General features: G+C 36.8%; 1 protein-coding gene across 3 annotated transcripts in view; it reads left to right on the forward strand.

Annotated features, from left to right (window-relative positions):
- Nucleotides 1-18,345, forward strand: part of UBE2W (ubiquitin conjugating enzyme E2 W) — a 33,339-nt gene extending 14,994 nt beyond the window's left edge. For 2 of the 3 annotated variants that reach the window (XM_071554343.1, XM_071554344.1), the window contains exons 2-6: nt 3,455-3,546; nt 6,712-6,814; nt 9,961-10,116; nt 11,264-11,339; nt 15,437-18,345. In XM_071554343.1, the coding sequence (XP_071410444.1) occupies nt 3,455-3,546; nt 6,712-6,814; nt 9,961-10,116; nt 11,264-11,339; nt 15,437-15,450 (441 nt within the window). In that variant the 3' untranslated portion in view covers nt 15,451-18,345. Of the gene's footprint in view, nt 1-3,454; nt 3,547-6,711; nt 6,815-9,960; nt 10,117-11,244; nt 11,340-15,436 lie in introns of those variants that run through there. The other variant, XM_071554345.1, reaches the window with a different exon arrangement.
- The last annotated feature ends 3,275 nt before the right edge of the window (nt 18,346-21,620 follow it).

Here is a 21,620-nt window from a genome sequence, read left to right on the forward strand (position 1 = left end):
ATAATAATAGGGGGGATTTTTGTGGACTCCCTTATTTCAGTGATACATTTATTTGCTATAAAGTGCTTTCATTTCCTTATAATACTAGCAATGTTACAGTCTTACTCTCCAATTTAGAAAGAAGGATGTTGTGGGGGACTGTGCCAAAGACTTCACAGAAGTCCAGATAAATTACACATGTAGGCCTTCACTTGTGCACTGATGTTGTCACTCCAACATAAAAGGCCCCTGTTGGTCAGGCAGGGCTTGCCCTTGGTGAAGCTGTGCTGGCTGTCTGGAGTCACCTCCTTGTCTTTGTGCCTGAGCACAGCTTCCAGGAGAATCTGTCCCATGATCTTCCAGGCACACAGGTGAGACTGACAGGTCAGTGGGTTCCCAGGGTCCTCCTTTCTACTCTTTTAAAAGATGGGCACAATGTTTTCCATTTTTGAGTCACCTGGGACTTCACCTGACTGCCATGACATTGCAAATATCATGGAGGATGGCAACTAAATCCACCAATTTCCTTCAGGACACTGGGATGCACCTCATTGGGTCTGTATTCAGGTTCCTCAGGTGGTCACAAACCTGACCTGCACTTACAGGGCCTTTGCTTCCCCGGGCTCCATTCTGCTGTCCATCCCCTCAAGGTGTGGGAAGGGAGTTTGCCATTGAAGACTGAGGCAAAAAAAAGTTGTTGAGTACCACAGCCCTTCTCATCAATTGTTTTCAGTCTTCCAGCATTTTGTAAGGGTGGGAGTGGCTTATGTTGGTACTTGTTTGAATTGGCTAACTTGGAAATGTTAAATTCTTTTTTGTCTTTAAAAATACTATTGGTTTGCTGTGATACTTTGTACCTGAAGTATAAACAGTCTGTCCTGTTATTTCTCTGGGATATATTTTTCAATTTAGTTTTGTATTGCACATGATAAGCAGGATGTTTTCTGTGTGTATTATTTGTGTTCCATGGGCAGGCCTTCATGACAGTGTCAGCAAATGTTTTAGGATCAGAGCACCTCAGTGTACTGTGCTGATCAAGTACATGTTAAATTTTTTTCCTTGTGTTCCTGCTTTTTTAGAAAGAGCCATAAATGCAGTATGTGAGAACTGAAAAGCTGTGAAGGAGTCAGGGAATATTTTCACACTGGTGAGGTGGATAAAAGAATGACTGAGACTGTATTTGACTGAAAAGAGGGTTGCTGTAAATAGGGTCAAAGATGGAATTTGGAGTGAGAGAATATTTTAAGTGTTGATAGATCAGAATTTTTTTATAGAATACAGAAGAAACAAAATTTTGTCTCTTTGAATTACTGTCAGATACTGATAGTTTAATTTGGCTGGGTTTAATTGAATTTTCATGTGGATTTTAGGGTTCTTTTTATAAAGAAAACGTTGTATAGTTAATCTACAAGGATAAGTAAATGGTTCTACTGAATTATTTGCTGATCTTGTATGCATTTGTTCCTTACTATTTTTTAACTAATGTTTCCAAATCTCCTCTTTAAGGGAGTTTGAATTTCTCTTATCATATAAAGTTCTCATTTCTGATCTTTTAAAGTATTTTGCTATATGACAAAGCATACACAAGTTGACAGCCATCGAGGTTTATTTGATGGTGTTCTGGGGAGGTGTCAGTGGGAGAATTGACTTCAGAATTAATCTCAGCCATTCAAATTAAAGATTTGTAAAATGGTTTTGTAACTTTGCTCCTTTGCATTGTAATTCCTAATGGTGTTAAAAACAGTATTTTCTTAAACTGTGCGGAAAGCAGAAGGTGAACGCTGGGATTCCAATCTGTTTTTCAGTGTGTTAGGAATGTATGATAACCTTCTTATGAAATGCTAGCATTGGTTTTTCTTCTTGTTTATATTGTATCTGTGTTCCATGTGGGAACTTGCAAAAGGGAAGCCCAAGCCACGTTTTCAGGATTGTTTGATAGAGACAGAAAGTTATTTCAGTATTTTCAGAATGTAAATTGTTAATTTATGGGGGGCCTTTGAGTTGTGTGACTGAATTCATTGTAGTCTGACTTCAAAGACATTGATGAGATACTGAATTGTTGACAAATCAGTGTTATTTTCACTGTGTTTTTTAAGTTTGGAAAACAGCTGCAAATATGTGATAAACCTGTATTTTAAAAAAATTGGGTGTTGAATGGAAATGAGATACTAAACCTCCAAACCATGTATTTTTATTCCTTTTGAGTCCAAGATCATTTTCACTAGCAGGGTGATTGAAGTGCATTCACAAGTGGAGGTGGTAAACCTTAAAATTGTTAACAGCAAAAAGGAAGGTAGGAAATGAGAAAGCCTTGAACTTTTTGTCATTAGGATGGTTTGGAGATGACAAAACATTATTGCATAACTGCTTATATGGAGAAATTACACTGTGGAATCAGTGCCAATGACAGCACTTCACAGAGGCTGCATTGCCCATACTTCATAGCTTGTAAGGAACAGTGCTTACAGTTGGTGCAGGAGCAGCTGGTTGCAGTTTCTTATTGATTTATTCCTGTCAGAATAGATAAGAATTACCTGAACTACCTCTGTGTTAACTCTTTGCTAAGTGCTGTGAGTGTAGGGTCTAACATACAGTTCCTATACAATTACTGAATAGTTTCTGTTAGCAATTCATATAGTCTTGTTTTAGTTTTCTGTTCTGTCCTCTGGGATGTCTCAGAACAAGGCAAAGGCTTGCACTGATACCAGCTGTGTGTATGTATGGCCAGACTTTGCCAGCGCAGATTTGGGCAGGGCTCTCCCCACGTGGGTGTGCCCTTCCAGCCTGCACAGTGGATGTTTTAGGTGAGGCACAGCGTGCGCAGAACTGGCCCCACCGTTTAAGTCCTGAGGTCCATCTGCCACGGCCGAGCGAGCTTGGACAGTGACAGTGAAGTCCTAGGGACTGTCACAGCACCCGGTACTAACCGGGGCTGACCCTGCTGAGCATCAGAGATCTGACGGGATGGGATGGCAGGGAGGCATTGAACTGCCAGGGGATGGTCCCCACTGAGACTTGAACTCAGGTCCTTGGATGCCAGATAGAAGTGTCTTAAATTACTTACAGGAGGACGAGTTGTGCTCTTAAAATGTTGTAGAATTAACCGTAAATTTTATGCTATCCTGAGAATATGAAATACTCTCTGCCAAGTGTAGAACCCTCATAGACATCTTTGTAATGTGACAGAATCATTTATACCTCTGTGTAGTTTGTAATGCAACAGCAGCGTTGCAAAGGTAAGTGCCATTGCATTTTACTCAAGGAGTAAGTTTAAAGCCTGTGACTATTTTTGCCTCTTGACTTTTCAGTTAAATTTCTAGGAGAGGAGTCTTCCTTTTTTCTCACCTTTCAATTTCACTTTGTTTTTAAATTTACGAAAACCTCGTTTTACCAGTTGATGAAATGTACTTTGGTGTGCATGTTTATTGTGAAACTTTATTTAGTATTTCAAATATTCTATACAATTTCTTTACAGAAACGATTACAAAAAGAACTGTTGGCATTTCAAAATGATCCACCTCCGGGAATGACTCTAGATGAAAAGAGTGTGCAAAATTCAATTACACAGTAAGTATATATATTCTTGTTTCTCCTGTGCTGAAAGTGTAAGTAAGGGATGTTCTTTTCATGCGACTACCACCATTTCCAAGTAACATTGTGAATGTTTGCTTTTAGTCCTGACAGTGTTCTCCTTAATAAGCATATTGCAGGAATGTGTTGGACACCTTCAGGAGCTGGATAACGATTATGAAATTTTTATTAGGCATTTTACTGTCTAACAAACTATCAATTGGTAAAAGCCTCTGCATATTTTAGAATAAAAGAATTTTATAATCTTCCCCAAGTACTAACCTCTGAAACCCCTGTAGATTTAGTGAAACAATGGAGTAACTGCTTTAGAGTTCTGTGTTATTTGTGTAGAATGTATGTAATAGTTGTTAATTTAATTACCTTCTTTCTCTAAAGCAAGTGAAGGAAACTTCTTAAAAAGCAAAGTTGTCTGAGTACACTTGTTTGCACTTCTCTACCTGCCTTAGCTTTTTTTGTGATTAGTGAAAAGGGAAGAGAAACATCGTAAAATATTCTGTGACCATTGAAAGGGACAGGCATTGTTCTTGGAACTATTTTTTTTATTTGATTGAAATTCAACAGATTTAGACTGTGTTGATGTTAATAATTTTCTTAGTTTAATTTTACAGAAATTTTAGAATTTTAGCAGATGGAAGCATTTATGAGAGTGTGGATCTCGGGCTGTTTAAGAACAGCCCAGAGCTGAATTCTGGTATTTCACATCTGCGTTTTTGGTGGTGGCACTCAGACCATATTACTTGAGGCTTTTCTGAGTCTTGTATATACTGAGTTCAGCACTCATCTTGCTTCTTAATGGTGCTGGTCTTTATGATAACTTCATGCAGATGAATAGGACTAAAACAAATTGAAATAGTAGTTCCCAGAATTTGGTACACGTAATAATAAACTCTTGTACAATTGCTGAGTTACAACTTGTGTTTCTTGCTTTACTGTGATTTTTAAATTTTCTGCAAAAAGTACTCAGTCTAATATTGCAAGTGTTTTCCACTCACTTCAGCAGAAAACAACTATTAAAGTTAAAGCAGGTGGAAAAAGAAAAAAAAATCTGTATTTTTTCCTGTTTGTGGATTTTTCTTAGTATATCTCTGTTCCCAGAGTACCACCTTGTTATTATTTCTGCCATATACAACTTTTTTACCTTTCAGTATCTTGTACATAAAAGCTTCCTGATTACTGTCATGCTGGATTTTAAAATTCTCCCTGTTTTAGAAGCTTCCTGTCACAAGTAACATATTTTTCTTTCTCTTTGAGGGTTTTTGGTGTCAGGTTGCATGTTCTGAGTTTATTAATCAAGTTACAGTTTGAACTGGTGCAGTAAAAATTTATGTAGTGATACTTGCTTGGGTTTTAAAGATAATGAATAAAATAATTGGATCCCATGATGTAACTGGGTCATTTAAAATGTTAAGCAAACTTCTATTTTAAATTCACAAGGATTAGAAATTGGAGAAGGCTAAATTGTGAAGCACACAAAAAAGATGGGTTCCAGTGATTCCTTGACTGTAAGAGAAAAGGAGTAATGTCCAGGCAGAATTATCTTCTACTTAGTAAATGAAACTGTTTTTAAGATTTGAAAGTGGAAGTTCTGGATCAGAAGCCTCAATAAATCTAAAGAAATGTTGGTGCACCGTGTGTATAAATGTAAAAGTAGAAGGCATAAGAAGAGATGAGTGGTCTGGAATGCAGATCGATTAAATCAAAGGCATCTTCACAAAACAAAAATACAGAACATATTACAGCCATCAGTGTGCTACTGTTTAAGATGCATTCCTCTCGAAGGGTGCGACAGCCAGCAGGTCATTAGATAAGCAGTTTTTCTCATAAAACCCCCCAAAATCCCAAAGAGTAATAGAGAGGAAGATGAAAAATGTCCATGGTCTCAATATAGAGTGAGGGGTATATATGACAGGAGGATGGAGGGGTTGGAAATAGGATCATTGGGGTTGCTAGCTGGAGATGTCAGCTTTTCTGAGCACATTGCTTGCTGTTCTGCAAAATCTCAGCTGCCTTCCTCGAGTTGATATAAACCTTATCTAACCATTTTTGTAGTCTCTTGATGAATTTTTACCTGATCGTGTTGCTCAACTGTGTAAAACTCAATCAAGGGTGAAAAATGAAAATGAGGAAAAGATGCTGCAAAGGATGATATTAAGTGTTTCACAGAGAGATTCACAGACTATTCTGAGTTGGAAGGGACTCACAAGGCTCATCGAGTCCAACTCTTAAGTCAGTGGCCCACATAGGGGATTGAACCCGTGACCTTGGCATTAAGTGGTCAAGAGGACAGTTCTATAAAATGACAGAAGTTAGATAGCAGAATGTTGCTGTACGTGTTGAACAATATGCAAAGCATCTATTTTTACCTGGATTGAAAAACCCACAACACGACCCAAACCCAATAACTGTAAAAACCCCACACCCAACACCATCTTCCCTCCCCCTGGCAACTCCACCCACCAGTTACTTTCACGTTATGATGGAAGGACCAGAAACAGAGGAAGAACAACACTGTGATATGTTATCTTTATTACACTTGCAAATCATCCCTCTTTTTGTTCCATTTTTAATGTTCTGGGACCTTTTCCTTTTTATACTATCTGCTTTTCCATTTTTGCTTCCATTACCTGCCAGGTACCATTTCATTTCTGAGCTTTTCACAGATAGAGGTGCAATATGAGCTTTGCCCTTTCTGCTTGGATACAGATTTTATTTTAATAAATTGTATTGATGCTTTCCTTGACAGAAAAGGAAAGAAAATAACATGAAAGAGAATGTGTACTAGTTTGTTTCCATCCAAACCTGTTTTTGTGAAGGAATAAGCTTTCAAACAGGTTTTTTGTTTGAGCTTTGTTGTCTCTCATTAGCAGCCATTTATTAGAAACAGATGGGTCTGTGTTGAGTTCAAGTCATAGTTACATTTATAATTTGCAGCACTATATCAATGCCTTTATGTAAAATACCAAGCTTGTTTCTTTCAAATCTAGGCTTGAAGCATTGCTCACCTTTGCGATTGTTAATGTTAATAATGAATTTAGAAGGTTTGACTGTGATTTATGGTTCATTTGATTAGTCCTGTGCTCCAGGAGTAAAACTATGATTTGTCAGTCCACAACACTAACAGCTTTTTTCCCTGTTCTGTAGGTGGATTGTAGACATGGAAGGTGCTCCAGGGACACTATATGAAGGGGAGAAATTTCAGCTTTTATTTAAGTTTAGTAGTCGGTATCCTTTTGATTCGCCTCAGGTAACTGCGGCCTTCTTGCTACCTCTAGATTATACTGTATGACTCGTGCTGAATATCATATCATATCATATCATCCACATATCCTAATGTGAGGGTTAGTTACTTTAATTTGTATTAAACGCATTGTACAGGTGCCTTTTCTTTTAAAAATTATCTTGTAGAGTTGTATTGTGCTCTGACATTCTACTTGGTGTCATAGGAGATTAAAGTAGTTGTTCTCGGGAGGATTCAGGAGGATTCTGGGCTGAAACTGTGACAGCATTTAAAGTGAAACGAACAACGTTCATTGCAGAGAAATAGCACACCAAAAAAAAAACCTGAGAAAGGGAAAAAGACAAACCCCAAGACAACTCCCACTCACTCATAAGTTACTCACTGTACATACCGACCCCAATGTGCTTGAGATCCCCAGTATGACCTGCTGCTGCGTCCTTGGGCTTCAGTGGGCTTAGCACTCTTAGTAGGTGTCCCCGTGAGGAAACGCTGCCCTCGGTGCCAGCACACACCTCCTCCTGCAGCAGGAACGGGATGGTTTACGCACTCAGCCTGTGATGTCTGTCTGAGTGTATGGCCAGCACACGCCCGGATAGAGGCCTACAGTCCCTCCCCCTGTTGCATAACTGGAAATTCCCCTGTGCTTGTGCAGTGTGTGTCGAGGGTCAGGGGTCGTTACTTCATCCTCCTCCTCCCTTTCTCCTTGACTCGTCCTTGACTGGCTGTCAGCAAGTAGCCAGGCTGCCAAACAGTTCCAGTGTACACAAGACATTTCTCCTTCAAGGCCAAAGTCTCAATTATCACTTCTTGGTTTTGGTAACTTTTCAAAAAAAGAACAGACTCCAGCAGGCGGCAAGGCCAGGCACAGACCTAAATAACAGCCTCTCATCACACATGAATACAGGTCGATATTCATATCATATGAGAGAGAAACACAGGGTAAAGTAGGAAGATCTTCTTTATTGTGATATAGGAGTCGAGTACGCAACAAACTGCTTTCGCCCATCTCTTCTTGCTTTCAACATAATTTTTTCTAGTTTGTTTTGAAGACTCTTGCATTTTCTCTCCTGCACTTACAGCTGAAGCAATACTGTGCTTCTGATAGGGATTCTCAAAGATAGGTGACATGTTTGAGAGGCCTGCAGATAGTGTTACAAATGAGGCATGAGATGCTGCGCTGCTTTCATGACAGCCTAAAGAACTGAAGGGACAGCATTACGTGGAGACTACAGAATGTGCTGTGTACATCCATCCCTCTGTCACCTGAGAGAAACATTGCAAAATAAGGCTGATCAGAGTAATGCTCATCTGTCACCCCTGCTTTCCTGAAAAAGGAAGGAGAAGGAGAAGGGGAAAAGTTCTTATCCTCTCTGTTTCAGCTCAAAGTTCTAAGAGTGATCCCTGCAACTTTTCTCATTAGTGGTAAAACTGAAGCATGAGCACTTAAACCATAAACATCACATATTTTAGGTACTGTGGTTAAAAACTAGGATGTTGACTTTCCAGTCTTCAGTTTTAAAGACAAACTGGCCACCTGTACTGCTGCACCTCCTCAGGTTTACCATGAACTACTCATAGGTGATCCACAAGAGAGTATCCACTTTAATTTGATGCCAAGTAGGTACTGTTTGTACTCATTACCCAACCTGTGTCTGTGGCTCTGTCCAATTTATTGCTGAGCAGCAAATAAGGTCCATACATCTACACTGAATTGTAGCACAGAAAATGATTAAAAACGGAAGTACTGGATACTTGATTGTTGTAAATGGTTAGAATTTCTGCTCTCGAGATGCTGCTGTGCAGTTAAGGTCATTCTGTACTACAAACCTCTGGGTCATAATTATCTCTCCTGCAAATCTACTTACTGTGACTGGACAGTTTACACTTCTGGCGCTGAAGCATTTGGCTGTCAGTGTGCATGCTTTTACTTACCTAGTATGCCTTGGTCTGGTTTTCATGTAAAAGGAAGACACTAGTTGTAAGTGAAATACAGTACTGGATGATGAAGGTAAGCTCTTCAATGCTTAAGGAATACCAGTTTAAAGACCTATGAAAGATTATTCTACATCCAGTTTTTATTCTGCCCGAGAAACCTTTCCACCATTTGGCAGATAAATTAAGCTCTCTAACTTCTGTTTCCTTTATGATGAGGGTGTTGCTTCTTTCTTGTCAGTGCTGAGGTGGATGTGCTGTGTATGTGTTTCCATATTTGTACGCACATCTGTATAACATAAGAAACACTTAAGAGACTACTGAGTATTTTGGTTATGAGTGGTAAAGATTTATTTTGTCATTGCATGAAAGATGACAGTGGTTATGTTGGAAAAGATGTTCAGGACTACCATACTGCTATTGCAATATCACTTGTACTCTGTTTCTGTTTGTTGGTCCTGAACCAACTATGTGTTTGACAAAAACTTGATGTAAGAGCAATAGTTGTCAGAATTGCTTTTCTAACATTTTTTTGACTGTGATACTTCCTTTAACAGAGAGGACTTAAGGTTCTAAATGCTGTTCTTCCATATTCGTCCATGTCAAATGAAAATGTATTCCATTTGAAGTAATGATTTAAAATATTTCCTATTTGGTAACTTTGATTTCACAAGTCCTTTATTTTACAGTTAATAAGACTGATGCATTCTAATTTTACTCTTTATGCTGGAGCCTGGATGAGTTTGCAAGAACTTATTTTCTGTTGTGTCCACGATTATAGAAATATTTATTTACAAATTTCATTGTGCTTCTTGATGTATAATGTTGTGGCTTGTAAAATCATCAAAATCCAGTGTTTTGGCTAGGCAGCTGTATTCCTTAGGACAGGAAAGACTCGAGCTGCAAGATATAAAAGGTTTAGTCGCCTGTTTTTACATTGTTACCTTTGCATTTTTCTATGCTCTATAAATATTCATAGAAATATTTAACTTTTTAACTCCATTTTTGCTAGCTATTTAGACTTCCATTGTTCATTTTACATTTCATTTAATAGTTTCCAAAAATGAATAAACCCTAACGTAATAAAGTGTTTTATATAGTGTAAGTGAAAATGACAGACCTGCTGTTTCTTAAATGAGGTTAAACTATTTTCCTAAAAATGGTGCAGTTTTATTTAAAATGTAGACTGTTAGTCTCAAGTATTTTTGTTCTTTTTTTAGGTCATGTTTACTGGAGACAATATTCCTGTTCATCCTCATGTTTATAGCAATGGTCATATCTGTTTATCCATTCTAACGGAAGACTGGTCTCCAGCTCTCTCAGTGCAATCTGTTTGTCTTAGCATTATTAGCATGCTTTCCAGCTGCAAAGAAAAGGTATGGGCTTTTTTAGCACTATTGGAGTAGAAAAAGTTAATAGTTTTCTGCTTTGCAAAGAGAAATTTTCATTTCTCAAATTCTAAATTACTATACCTACATTTCTGCTACTGAAAAAATACTAAGCTAGAGCTGCAAAATGCACAGTGCAGTAAGTACTTTGTCACTGTTTTCATGATAACCTGCTTACATATTGATACTGTAAAAGATAAGGGAACGGAGCCCATCTAGTTGTACTAACTGTCAAGTTCCATCATGTTTTAGGAGAATGCTCTGTAAAATTATCCTGTCTCTAGAGGCAGTGCAAAATGACTACTGAAATGTCTTTAGTGCAGGTGTTGCTAAGACTTTACATCTGTACTATTTCAGTGATCTTGATCGTTTTCATTTTGCATTTTTTGATCGTAGATCAGTGGCACTTAATACCTTAGGACCATTTGTAAAGAGACTGCCCTTTTGCTCTAGGCCATTTCTTTTGCACTGGGCTGTCTGTGAAGGTCAGATGTGGTCAGAGCTTGTTCATATGTGCTATCCAAAGATGCCTGTTTATGTCGCATCCCAGTCCTGGTCATGTGCATGTAGTTGAGAAAAGACCCCAAAATGGCTTTGTGTTGTATTCTATCCTATGACTCCTGTTTTGTATAGCAATGACACTTTAGGAAGAAAACTGAAGAATATAAAGTGCAGATCAGATACAGATGTTTAAGTTAATTTTTTCACCCACTATTTGCTGAGCCTTATGGATGTGATTTGGATCTAATAAACCAGAGTTAAATTTCAAACTGTAAAGGATTTTAATTTCGGGATGTTTTGAAGAGCAGATTTTTTTTTGTGTTGTTCTCACTTTATTTGGGTTGGTATCTATCTATCTAATCTGTCTATCTAATCTATCTTATCTATCACCTATCTCCTCCTATTTTTTTGCAAGACTCTTTGGTATTTTTCATTAATGTTTTGCTTGGAGCATCTCCAGTAAGAATTTGTTACCTGGCTCTTTAAGAGACCTTTCTTGACAAAGGTCTAGTCCTGCTTGTTACCTCATTTTCATTGCATTCACATGATAACCTTTTCATAAGCTTATTAAATAGCTCATGGATTACAATATGAGGATTGTTTGATTATTTGTAGGTCTTTTCTTCTGTTGCAGAGGCGACCTCCAGATAACTCATTTTATGTAAGAACATGTAACAAGAATCCAAAGAAAACAAAATGGTGGTATCATGGTAAGTATTTAAGTAGAACCAGGAATTTGCAAGTTCATTTTAGGCTTAAGGCAATTAAAATGTAGGAAAGTAAGATAAATGCATTCAAAGCCTTAAAGTCTTTTTTTAAATTTCAAAGAGTTACTAAAATCCTGTTTTCTGATATAATCTGCTGTATTTTTTTATGTCACATTTTAATGATTCCTGGGGGAAATTTAAACATGTATTTATATGCTTTCAATTGTAGGATTGAGTTTGAATGAAAATTTTTGTAAACTGCATTAGTCCATTACAAGTTTGGGATTGGGGAAGGCCCATAATGAAACTAAGTTTAAGTCTAAACCCTTTTTTGTTGTTAACACTTTCAGAGCTTTTATGGTGTTGAAAAGATAGCTATATATTTGTGAACAGCCATCTGTTTTAATAGATTTTCACTCTTAATTAGAATTTTTAGTATGGTACAGTTGGCTGAGTTTAAAGGCTCCTAAGAAGTAATAATAATATAGTAATAAGATTACATACATGATAAAGATAAAAAAGACGTACTAAACTTGCTACAGTGTCTGCAGTGCTAGTGTTATGTTGGTTTTTTTTTCTTTGTTTTGTTTTGGTTTATGGTTTGCTTTTTTCTTTTGTTTTGTGGTTTTTTTTCTCTTTTCTTTCCAAGTTTTCTCTGTCTTGCTTTGTACTGTGTGGTTTCTTTCTCCTGCCTTGGTTTTTGTTGTTCTCTGCCCAGAGCTGCAGTTGGCTGTATGTGCTTGTCTTATCCAAAGAAATTGGTGAGGAAAGAGAGAAGGAGGGGTAGTGATGGGTCATGCTCTGTTTCTCTCCTCTCTTGGTTAGCAGTGCTTTTTTTACTTGCCCTGGGATTATTCTGTACAGATGGTAGTTAGTGGAAGCCCAAGTATTTTGGGAAAGGCTGTGTTAGAGCAGGTAGTGCTGGAGAGCTGATTCCATCATAAGACATCCTCTGTTTTTCCCTGCCTCCCCACCCCTGGACATGCTCTGTCCGCTAAGTGAGATGAGAGCAGGTTTTTTGATAAAGTTCACGATTGGAGAGGAAAATGCCAAAGCCTTCACTCTTAAAATTCTTAAGATTCTTAAAAGCCTATGGATCCCTTAACAAAAAAACCTTGGAGTTTCATAATACTTTCTGAGACCAAGTTTAACATACGTTTGTTACATGGTAATGTGTACAGAATGAAACTCTGTTTTTCATACTGTAATATCTCTCTAAAAGAAGATGACTTCAGATACAGTAAGAGAAGTGCTGTATGTCATGGGATTAAGATGTATATAAGAAACTTGGGACTGCTAATCATGTGTTTGTTTTTAAAATTGTGTCCAAGGATAATAATCATATTGCCCACAAGGATGGGTTTTCTGTCTTCACCAGACCATTCAGCAGTCCCTTTCTCTTCACTCTCTGTTTTTGCACTCTTGTAATGTGTTTGCTGTTTCTCCACTTTCTCATTTTTGGAGTGTTTTTGTGAACTTATTTTCACTTGCTAGTTATTAAAAAAAAAACCCAAGTAAAGTTCCACTATTTGCTTTATCTCATAATTGAAATGCTCTGTCTACTTCTAATTCTTTTTTTTTGATGTAGAATAGAGGTCTATAAAAGGAGAACAGTCTGCAGATACAACTTTTATTTATTAATCATGAAATTCAATTTACATTAAACAAGCAAACAAAAAAATTAGTATGGAAAGAAATGTGGTTTCTCTGACTCTGACGGTTGCCGTATTACTGTGCCTCAAAACCATCAAGGTACTTACAAGTTCACTGAGTGAGTTATTACTGTGAAGTAACTACTCAGTGGCTTTTTTCTCAAAGTTGGAAAATACCCTCCTCAGATTCAGAGCAACCTAGAAAACAACCTGAGGCAAGAGAAGGCAAGTCAGTGCATTTAAATAACTCATACTTGTCTTGCTTTGTGATTAAAAGTTCATTGGGCTACCCCTTACCTGAAATTCTTACATTAATAAAATTAAACATACCTGCTGTCCATTGGGCAAAAATTTCGTAAATGCTGGAGTGGTTTTGCTTCGAGTTGTGTGTAATTTGCTTCTTTTCTCAGTTGCAAGTAATTTTTTTTCTCCTATGTAGACATAGAACAAAACTGCCCAAAGCATGATTTTTAGCATGTGTTTTCTTAACATGTTTGAAGAACTGGTGGGTTGCACTAAAATGGGAAATGTGAAAAGGTGCTTCCGTGATATTCTGTGATATTTATTTTCTGCTCACACTTCAGCTGAAGTGGCACGTATTTGTCTGAGTAAATGAAGGGAGAAAAAACAATCTCACCCAAGAAAGAAAAGCAGCTGTCCAAGGATAACCACTGGGTGAAATTAAATGCCAGTGCTAATATGAGAACATGTGGAGGGAGGTGTCAAGTGATTCTGCCCCTCCTGGTGTCAGCTCGCCTTTGGACTGGTTTAGCTTCAATGCGGTATTGGATCCCTGTGTTTTGAAGAGATAGGAAGAAGTCTGTCATCTGTATTAATACATGCATTTGAAGGAAAATATTTTTTCCAATACATGCCTGGTATTTATTTACCTGGGAGCAAATTAGTGCATGGTTGGGAGCTGATGTAAATCAAAGCCATATGAACACAGAGTGATAAAGTGACACTTTGAGACATATTCTGGCATTTAAATATATGTCTGCATTTAACTTGTTATTGAGGTTTTAATCTCTCATTTCATCCCTGCCCAAACACAGCAACTTACTCCACAAGTAGGGTCATGGAGCCTTGTTTGCTTCAAAATAATATCCTCACAAGCCCTGTTTTAAAGCTCCTGATCTTTGATAACTGAAAGTATTTATGGACTGTCTGCCTTACCCAATATATATTTCAACCGTACATTGACTTTCAGGTTGAATTTCAATCTAAGAGTTGCTCTTGCCATCTTAAAGACAGAGAATCATCCAGATAGAGTTTACTTGGGCATCCAGGCTGAAATTGGTGTCATAAAGGTGTTACCTGGCTTTCGTGTTGTCAGGAAGTAGATTTTTTTTGTGTGTGGGGAAAAAGGGCAGTGGTGCTTATTTTCATCCAGAACTTCCTTACTACTTTTGGGTTTGGGGGCTGTTTGGTTTTTTCTTAAGAAGTGTTTTCTCTGGTATTTGTCCTAAAATTTCAGTACATCATTTAAATAGTCATTCTTTCCCTTCTGCATCCTTGTCCTTTTTTTTTTACATTGCAGTAGCCTACTATAAAAATGAAAAGGTTTTTTGCAAGTAATAATATTGATGACATAATGTTTTCCAATGAGAATGCAGAGTGTTTATGAGGCTACATTTTTCAGGTGTGCGAGATTGCAAGTAAGTGTGTTAAAAATAAGCAGACAGAAAGTTTGCTTTCTGTTAACAACTCAATATTTACTGTAAGGAGGTGCAAATATACTGCAGATTGATGTGTGAAGGAGAGTGTTTAAAAGGGAGAACATACATAAGCAAATATTTAATATGGAACATAATGCATAAAAGAAAGATACAGAATACACAGTTTTTGAAATGTATTCTGTCCAGTCACAGTATCTCAAATGTAGCATATATAAGTTATTTTCAGGTTTTAAAATTGTAGTATTATAGTAGTAACCTACTATTTTTGCATAATTTTGTCAGCTACAGTTTTGTGTTGAATCTTGAGAAATAAATGAATATAGATATATAAATATATATATATATGTATAAAGAGTTGAGAATGCATAAGAAGCAGCCCACTCTGCCAGCTCTTATCCCTGTATATTCCTTATAAAAGGATGTCTCAATTAGATAACTGGTGTGGACCTGCTGTATTTCAGGGGTGCAAAATGTCTTTTTCTGGGCAAGTGGCTTTCTAAATGTTGAACATGGAAATGACTGTCCTTTTAATGGCGTGTTTGCTAATACCAATGTCTTTGGGGGGGTGTATGTGTATTTCAGAAGTCTAATTTTTAATAATACCTTTTTTTACGGGAGTCATTGAACAAAATGACAGAATTTATTCAACCAGTGTATTTCCACTGCATGTTACTGTCTATGCTAGGAATTGTTCTGCATATAGCACCTTGCTGATTTGGAATTAGAATGTTTATGTGTTTTCCATAAATGCTCTTCTTTTATTTTAAAGATGACACATGTTGATGCCACCATTTTGTGATCCTCGTAGCAGAAGATAGTCCTACTGAGAAAATGAGCACTTTGATCATTCAGTCTTTGAACTTTAACCTTTGACTGGAAGTGACCTATAGGCAATGAAGACTACTTCCTTTGACTGCATTTTTACTAGTGTGCATTCTGGGCGCATGTTGATCGCTGGTTCAGTCCATGCAACTGACATGCTTTTATTAGTCATACAGTATTAATGCAGGTGTCCAGAAATGTCAGAATAATTCCATTATTTTTATTTTAAGCTTTTGGAAGAATTCCAGGTCTTCATATATTGTGCAATAACACTGAGCTCCTTGGCGGTTTTGGTGCATCCATTGCCGGCAATGGACATTGTACCAGGAAAAGGTTTTGCTCCTGCCACAAAAAAAGATTGACACATGACAGAGCTTATGAAAGTTTTGAATATATTTGGATTATAAGCAAGGGATTGACAATTACCTTAAATCCAGCCCATTCTTTTATATTTGGATTCTATGCACTGTGACCACAAAACTAGCAGCATGACTTAACATGCCTAGCTGAAGGACTGTAATAAGATCATTACTATTTATTGAATTGTTTATCTGCTGTCAAATTGTTTTGACATGGGCGGTTTTTCAAGTGACATTGGCAGAGAGGTACAATGTTATCCCTATGGTGAAATAAAAGTACTTTTTGTATATAGTTATTCATATCTCTGAAGCAAAGGTATGAGTAAGTTAGGGTATGAGTGATTTAAACAAGAATTTATTTTGGAGATAGAGGATGGCAGTGATATAACTGAACTTGCTGCAGTCCGTAATTGGGCTTGTAATTTGTACTTTAGAGCGTTTTCCAAATAGCTTGCACACTGTTATTTCCTGCTAGCCATCAGCATGAGCCCTGCTGCCTACACCAATATTTCATTTATTTATGTGTTCAAAAGCAGTCCATATAACATTTTTTGTTTGCATTCACCGTTTCTTTTGTGTTGTATGTCATGTTTGAATGTTACAAAACAATATTTTGATTGAAAAGCTTTGTCAGAAGGTATTTTCATGTAAATTATTTCTTTATCTTGTAAGCATCATCTTGTCTTTTAATCCTGTACTATAAAAAGAAAAAAAAATACATTTTTGACAGAGGCTTAAAGTTTTCACAAAAAAGTGTGGACCTTCTTATTTAAGTTTAGACTAAAGTATATTTTCTTAACTTGCTTGTCCCACGCAGCCATGGCAATTTTTTCCAGGCTTTTACTTCACAGAAAAAAAAAAGGGGAAAAGCCTAAAATCAGACATTTTTCTGTGGAGCAACATTTATTGAAATGATACGTGTTCTCAGCACTCTGTAATATTTTGATACTGCAATTAGGTTGTGTTTTTAGGAAGCACTTTTATAAACTTAATACCTTTACACATATGCAAAATTTCTATAATTTTTTTTACTGTTGCCTTATTGTTGCACTCAAAAAAGAATTCAAGCAATTAATGCATGAATGTCTAAATCAAGTAGCTACTTGATATAAAAACAAACAAACAAAAGCAAAAAAAAAATCCCCAAACCCAATCCAGAATGAATTACTACAGTAACAAACAGAAAATTGGCTTAATATACTGATTTTTTTTAATCTGCTGTATGATAACAGACAAGTTTTATAGCCTTGTACATACTTCTCTGTTATATATTGTTAAAACATTTTAAAAAAAGTATAGATGCTTTAACTCAGGGTGAATAGTGTTCAGATGGATCTGCTTCAGAGAAGTATTTTGAACAGCAACAGAACTATAGATACTGGCAACGAAGTGAGGCTAAAATATACTTCAGGAACTGCTATTTTTTTTTCTACTGTACTGAAAATATCTCTTGGCCTTTAAAACTCAATGGTAAAATCTAGCTTTGGATATGATTTCCATGTGTGTATATATTTTCACAATGAGCCTTTGAAACATAGAGTTCAGTTTCTTTTAGGAGCCAGAAAAATATAATGTTGTTTTAAACAAATTAAGTACTTATGCTCCAGCTTTTTTTTCAGCCAGATTTTATTGTTGTGAATTCATCAGACTGGTTATTTTTGAGAACATTTCATATGGAAGAGCAGTAATCTGTTACTTAGTCTGTATATTCATGTTAACTGCTCTGTATAAATTGAAACAATTGATGCATCTTTGAGAAATTAATATAGGAGTGGTTCACATAGTGGATCCTATCAAAATAGTCTGCAGGAAGGAGACCTTGATGTGACACCAGGTAACGTCTGAAGAAATGGCTCAAGTACATCTCAGATTTAGTTGTCTCTTTATATAGTAGCTTGTGAAACTAGAATACATGGTTTCAGAGAAGCTTTATGACATACTGTATTGTATTTTGTTGAAGATGGGTGTTCTAGTGCAAAGCATACACGTTTTATTGACCTGTGCTATCACATGGACTATAGTGAAGTTCAATAACCAAATTTATGCTGCTCTTTAATAAACTCCCACCCCCTATAATATACTTAGATCAAAAAAATGCAAGGTAGATTAGAAGAGAATGTACCTCAGGTCTTTTAGTTTACAGTAGAAATGCCTCCACTGGTTCTCTTGTAGATCTGTGGGTAAGTTCACCTATATATATAGAGGGTCAAGACAAAGCCTATTACCACTCAAGCCCTCAAAATAATGCAACTATTCTGACAATGCTATAATGTCCTGAAATAGGGCTTGAATTAGTTGAAGGTGGTGCCATCCTTTTCCTAGGGTGACCCTGTGTATGTAACTTTCTTTCACTTGGAATTTCTTACGTGAAATGGTTATGGAATTGGCTTGAAACTATCTTGCTTTTATTTTGTGTCAATATTCATGTTGTTAAACACTTTGTTTTGTGTTTAGTGTCTTTATACTATAACACAATAAATTCTTGTTTTAAAATAGATTACTACCCTTGATTGGAAATACGTGTGGACCTTTTCATGGCGGAGTGCAGAAACACTGTTCCTTACATTCAGCCACTCTCGAGACAAAGCTGTCAGTCATTCTGAAATGCTGTGATGCATATCAGGGGAGGAATTTGGATAACAGTGAGGTGTTCCCTCTTTCTCCAGAGGGGACGGAAGAAAATAGCTTATTAAAAAAATTCACTAGGATGTAGTTCTTTCATTTCTCACAGATGATCAAATAGTTCCTTCTCGTTTTTTGCCATATGACAAACCTTTCAAGTATTGAATGGGGAATTTCAGATGCAGGATTCTTGTTTGCTTGCAGTGGCGGGAAGAGAATTTCTATTACTTTTACTATTCTATCTTATATCAGGTCTATTTAATTAAACTTTTGTGTCATACCAGTACTTGTTTTCAGTTTTGCACAATTTTTTGTTTAAGAGATGATGTCTTCTATTTTGTATAAAGCAAGGCATACTTCATACCTAAACCACATTTTAATGAAAAGTCTTTAAAATTTATGTATCATGTATTATGAAGATTGGTCTGGATGTTTGATTTTTATTTACTACTGTCTTTCAAAGTCTGACAAAGTATCGTTCTCATCTTACGTTTTAAAGGTCAGCAATTTTAAGGAGTTGGGTAAAAAATGTCTACCAGGAAAGGTTTAAATATAATTGATAGTAAGACTTTTCAGTCCTGTTCTTGGGAGATCTTTTAATATGTAAATATTTATTTAAATAAATGGTGTTTTAAAAACAGGGAGGAACAAAACCACCTGTGGCTCTCATGTTTCTTAGGCCGAGTCCTGTTGATATTAAAAGGTTTGGAGTAGTGCAGCTATATAGTTTCTAGGTTTGGGGAAAGCCAGTGTAGTTTTTGCCTCCTCTGGCAAAGCAATTGAGCATTATGTTGTGTTTGCATGCTCACAAATCATGATAATTTAAAAAAATAAGCTTGAATGAACTTTCTTTTAAAACCAGTTATTTTTAATCCGTATCTCCCAATCTGGTTTGGATTTGCTCTAATACTTAGTGGTAACTGAATAGTTAGGTGTTGAACTGGATAAGGGGAATTAAGCTGCCTTAGTGATACTCCCATCTTTAGCTGCAGTTACACAGCAACATGGGAAGAGAGACTTTGGATTTAGTTTCTGTGCCAAGTACTTGTTGGCCTGTTGTTTCTAGGACTGCTACTAACGTTTTCAAAGCCATCATATTTTAAAATGCCTTTATAATGTTGGAAGAGTAGAAATACCATGAGCATTCTTTATTGAAATATAATTCAGAAATAGAAATTCTAAAATACTTACCATCTATTTTTATTTAATTTTACTGATAATAGCAATGCGGGTAAATCTGTTCACCTCCCATATCCTTCTGCTGGTGAAATTACTGCTTACAAGAGACTCTTCTGGAAAAGGAATCCAGTGAGTAATTGAAAATCACAATGACGGCCTCAAAGAAAGATGTTACAATCTGAAATCCTGTAACACTGACTGCAGTTCTTTCCCTCATGCTGGCCTGTCTTTTGGTATTTAAAGTTTCCATGATAAGCCCTTAAAACTTTTGTCTTCAGTTAGGAACCAGTTTTCTTGAAGCCCTTTGAAGTGCTTTGTGCGAAGTAGCACGTGGTTAATTCTGTTCTGATGCACATTCTGGGCCCATTCTCCTCCTAGGACTACCATATCTGAAGCTGCTAATGCAGTTCTCAAGGGCATTTTGTCCTTAAAGATAAAATTGACCGTGGTTCCTGCTATTATCAGACAAGGAGGAATTTGTACTTCTTTTGGTCTAATGATTTACATTCCTACCTTGCATTTAGCATTTTTGTCCAGTCTGCACTGAGATGATTTAGCATGTTAAACCAGTAGGAAACTGACTTCAAAAAAGTGGAAGTCTTTCTTCTCAATTAGCAAGTTGAGTCAGCTTGCTGCATTATCAAGAAGATGGATAAAGCATCAAATCTCCAGATGATAGAGTATATCAAGCCTAAAGTCTTGATTTGCATAAGGTTTTGAGTTTACAGGGTGGGGTAGGGCAGAGGGGGAAATTGGGGGCATCACCTTACACTGGTGGCTTCTGTATCACACTGGGGTTTGGACTTATTTTTCTGTGCATTCTCATCTGCCTTAGGCAGAAACTACTGTCTTAAGCATTGTGCTGGAGTACCAGGATCCTTAAATAATAATCCAGTCATTGGGAATGATCTTTCAAAGGCTTCTGCAAATTGTGTTGACCAATATAGTGAGAATACCATATGGAGATACAAGCTATGCTCACAAAGGAGGGTGGGAGGGAGAACAGCCAGTTCTTGAAGGTTAAGGTTGATAGCATCCTGAAGATTCTCAGAGAATCAGTGGCTGGTGGCAGTGTTTTGGGTTTTTGTGGTTTGGGGATTTTGGTTTTGGGCTCTTTTTAAGAGGACATCAGTAACTGCACCAAGCTTATGCTGAGTTCTTCAAAATTTGAAGAGGGTAAATGCAGTGCAACTATGGTGAAGATGCAAGTGAAGGATCAAGGTCTGGTATGAAAACTGGTATCAGTTTGTTGGGAAGTGTTATACTAAGAAAAATCACTGGTCCTATCAAGCTTGACAACTCAAGAGGATGAATAACCCTCTGTAGGAACTGAGGTAGTAGGTCTCTTTTTGCCTTTGCAATAATTTTTCCAGAACTCTAGTCAACCAAGCAAAGTAGACTTCATACTGTACCTGACAAGAGATTTTGAAGTTTAGCAAGTGAAAAATAGATTGGATATGGTACTTTGCTATGTGTTTTTGTAATTCTGAAAATTCCTTCTGTTAGCTTCTTTAATCTGTAGGAACAGACTAAAGCATACCTGGACAATCCTCATGTCTTCCTTGGATCTCAAGTATTATTGGGGAATGCTGTATAGAAAAGCATGTAATTCTTTTCCCTGAAAGCTTCTCTTGATTGTTCTTACACTCACCTAAATACGTCATCTGTGTCTATTCATTCCACATCAACTACTTGGTAATGTTGGAGGGCTTTTAACTCATTTCTGTGCAACTCTTCTTGAAAGTGAACATGATAAAGGCTTATGATTTGGATGTTGATATGAATTTTCATTTCATCAGGAATGCAATTTTCCTTAAATTAGTGACTGTTGCATGCAATATACTAAGGTGTGGGTCTTCCTGAATGATTTGTGAAATGTAAAACCATCTGAACATTTTTCCATTATTGAATTTACCTGGGTAAGTATAACAAGACTTGTCTCGTGCCAGGTAGCCCAGTCTCAGGGCATCT

The sequence above is a fragment of the Pithys albifrons genome, chromosome 4 (assembly GCF_047495875.1).
Source record: "Pithys albifrons albifrons isolate INPA30051 chromosome 4, PitAlb_v1, whole genome shotgun sequence".
Lineage (NCBI taxonomy): Eukaryota > Metazoa > Chordata > Aves > Passeriformes > Thamnophilidae > Pithys > Pithys albifrons.